General features: G+C 54.7%; 1 protein-coding gene across 1 annotated transcript in view; it reads right to left on the bottom strand.

The window, feature by feature from the left end:
• The window catches only part of EMH_0004340 (uncharacterized protein), a gene marked incomplete at both ends in the record, with an annotated part of 1480 nt that extends 102 nt beyond the window's left edge, over positions 1–1378 (bottom strand). The window contains 3 exons of the mRNA XM_013496739.1: positions 3–359; positions 659–875; positions 1370–1378. Coding sequence (XP_013352193.1) covers positions 3–359; positions 659–875; positions 1370–1378 — 583 coding nt within the window. The remainder of the gene's footprint in view (positions 1–2; positions 360–658; positions 876–1369) is intronic.
• Between the last annotated feature and the right edge of the window lie 1854 nt (positions 1379–3232).

Here is a 3232-nt window from a genome sequence, read left to right as displayed (position 1 = left end):
CTGCTGCTGCTGCTGCTGCTGCTGCTGCTGCTGCTGCTGCTGCTGCTGCTGCTGCTGCTGCTCCGCCTCCTTCTGCCCCTGTTGCGGCTGCTGCTGCTTTTCTTGGGACTCTGCTGCTGCTGCTGCTGCTGCTGCTGCTGCTCCTGCTGCAGGCTCCCCTTGGGAGTCTTCAACAACTTCCCGCAGCAGCAGCCGCAGCAGCTTATTTCCAGCACCAGAAGCAGCAGCAGCAGCATCAGCAGCAGCAGCAGCAGCAGCAGCAGCAGCATCAGCAGCAGCAGCAGCAGAGTGTTTGTCTCTGTCTTGCAGCTCCACGAAGCGGCGCCTGATGGGGCGAAGGCGAGTCAATGCCTCCAGGGCTGCAGACACAGCATGCAGCAGCAGCAGCAGCAGCAGCAGCAACAGCAGCAGCAGCAGCAGCAGCAGCAGCAGTAGCAGTGATCTCTGTCTCTGTTTCTGTTTATTTATCTGTTTCTGTCTCTGTTTCTGTCTGTCTTTGTCTTTTTTTTTATTTATTTATTTTATTTTATTTTTTCTCTTTTTTTGTCTCCTCCTTCCTCTCTTCTTTTCTTTGTTGCTTTTATTTCTCCTGCTGTTCTAAACCCTAAACCCTAAACCCTAAACCCTAAACCCTAAACCCTAAACCCTGCCTCCTCACCTGCAATTGCTTCTGTCTGCTGCTCTCGCAGCAGCAGCACCCCTCCTCCCCCCTTCTGCTGCTGCTGCTGCTGCTGCTGCTGCTGCTGCTGTTGCTGCTGCTGCTGCTGCTGCTGCTGCTGCTGCAGCTGATATAGGGGGCAAGGGTTTATGGGGTACTGCAGCAGCAGCGGCAGCAGAAAGGGCCCCAAATGACTAACCCACTCCGCCCCCCACAGCTGCACATACACCCCAAACCCTAAACCCTAAACCCTAAACCCTAGGCCCTAAACCCTCCCAATCCAGGTAAGTAATAAAACAATAGAGCAGTATGTATTAGGGTTTAGGGTTTAGGGTTTAGGGTTTATTAGTATATGGGTGTATATAATGAAATAAAACGAAAGGGTGTTTGTTGTGTACCCCTTATTATTTTTAAGGGTTTAGGGTTTAGGGTTTAGGGTTTAGGGTTTGCTGACGGAAACAAAGAAGGGTTTGAGGGTTTCTTTGTTTTTGTTTTGTTGCTGCAAGGGTTTATAAACAAATATATACAGTGAGGTGTATATACACCCCAAACCCCCAAAACACAGCGCCACCAGCCGCCCCCAACTCAAACCACACCACCAACCCCCTGCAACACAAACCCTAAACTCTAAACCCTAAACCCTAAACCCTGAACCCTAAACCCAGCAACAAATATACTCACACACTCCTCTCATGCACCAGCAACACGCACCTGCAACATGCACCTGCTGCTCAACCGCCACCCTAGGGTTTAGGGTTTAGGGTTTAGGGTTTAGGGTTTACCTGGGGCCAATGCCTGCTGCAGCGGTGTAAGGGTTTCTTCTTCCTTAAACCCCCCCTTCTGCTTATACAAAACCCTCGGGGGCCCCTCATACATGAGGGGGCCCCCAAGCCAGAGGGGCCCCCCTCGGCTGGGGGCCCCCAAGCACACTGCAGAGAGGGTGAGGGGGCCCCATACGGTGGGGGGCCCCCTCAGCAGCAAGGGGCCCCCTTGAGGGGTACAAACGCCTCCTGCTGCTGCTGCTGTTGTTGTTGCTGCTGCTGCTGCTGCTGCTGTTGCTGCTGCTGCTGCAGGCGAAGCGCTGCGCTCGAAGCAGCCAAAGCACAGCTTCTGTACCCAAACCCTCAGCTGCTTGTGGGGGCCCCCCTGGTGGGGGGCCCCCCAGGGGGCCCCTGCAATAGAAAGGGGGCCCTTCATGGGGCCCACCTGAACGTATACCTCAGCAGCAGCAGCGGAAAGGGGGCCCCTGTTAGAGGCTGCAGCAGAGCAGCTGCTATATGCTGCTGCTGCTGCTGCTGCTCTTGGCCGTAGAGGGGCCCCCTAGGGTACGGGGGCCCCCTAGGGTATGGGGGCCCCCAAGGGTTTGAGGGGCCCCCCAAGGAAAGAGAGGCAGCAGATGCTTCACAGCAGCAGCGAGAAACGAAGACGAAATAAAATAAAAAAATAAAAACAAATAAAAAACAATTAAATATATTATTTATATATAAAAAAAAAGAGAGAAAACTCCGAGATATGTTGCAGCTGTACCCTCCTCAGGGGCCCCCCATACATAGGGGGGGCCCCCCAAGGCACCGGGGGGCCCCCCTCCCCTTGGGGGGGCCCCCAAGGGTTTAGGTGGTTTGTTTGCTTTTTTGTGTTTATCTGAAGGTTGTTTGTTTGTATATAAATAAATAAAAGGCTCCACCTTTTGTTTGTACTGCAGCGCGACTGTTCCTATGGTTTAGGGTTTAGGGTTTAGGGTTTAGGGTTTAGGGTTTAGGGTTTAGGGTTTGTTGTTGTATTGCATACTATGGCTTAAACTGTTATTTTAAAAATATATATATATATAACATTTCCGATATCATACCTAGTGTTTATGTTTTTTTAGGGTTTAGGGTTTACTAGGGTTTACTAGGGTTTACTAGGGTTTACTAGGGTTTACTAGGGTTTACTAGGGTTTACTAGGGTTTGGCGATGTCGTATGGCATGGGTGTATACGGGGATTATTTTTCTGCAGCTCGTGACGTGTTTGCTCGCACAGATAAATATTTTGCTGCTGTGGGGTTGCTGCCGCTGCTGCTGCCTCTTCCCCTTCAGGGGGAGACGGGGGCCCTCAAGAGGGGCCTCCTCCGTACCCTCATCTTCTCCTCAGCTCACATACACTCCACCATACACCAAGCTCTCTCGGCTTCTCTGCGCCGCTCTACCCACCAACCACACCCCTCACACACACACACACCACAGGGGGGCCCCCCGGGGGGCCCACAAGGGGGGACACCAGGGGGGGCACAGGGGGGGCCCCCAGGGGGGGCACAGGGGGGCCCCCCAGGGGGGCCCCCAGGGGGGGCCCCGGGGGGCACTCAGGGGGGCCCCTCAGGGGGGCCCCCGGGGGGTATACAGGGAGGGCACACAGGGGGGCCCCAACGGCGTTCTTCAGGCAGTCCTTCAGAAAGTCTTTTAGGGGGCCCCTTAGGTGGGGGCCCCTCGGTGGGCCCCTTTGGGAGCCCCCTAGGGGGCCCCCCAGGGGGCCCCCAAGGGGCCCCCCTTGACCCTGTTGATGCTGCGCTGCTGCCTGCTTATATATTGAGAGAGAAG

Source organism: Eimeria mitis, genomic scaffold, assembly GCF_000499745.2.
Source record: "Eimeria mitis Houghton genomic scaffold, Emh_scaff227, whole genome shotgun sequence".
NCBI lineage: Eukaryota > Apicomplexa > Conoidasida > Eucoccidiorida > Eimeriidae > Eimeria > Eimeria mitis.
Note: the sequence above shows the minus strand (reverse complement) of the source record. Positions and strands in the feature narration are given on the sequence as shown.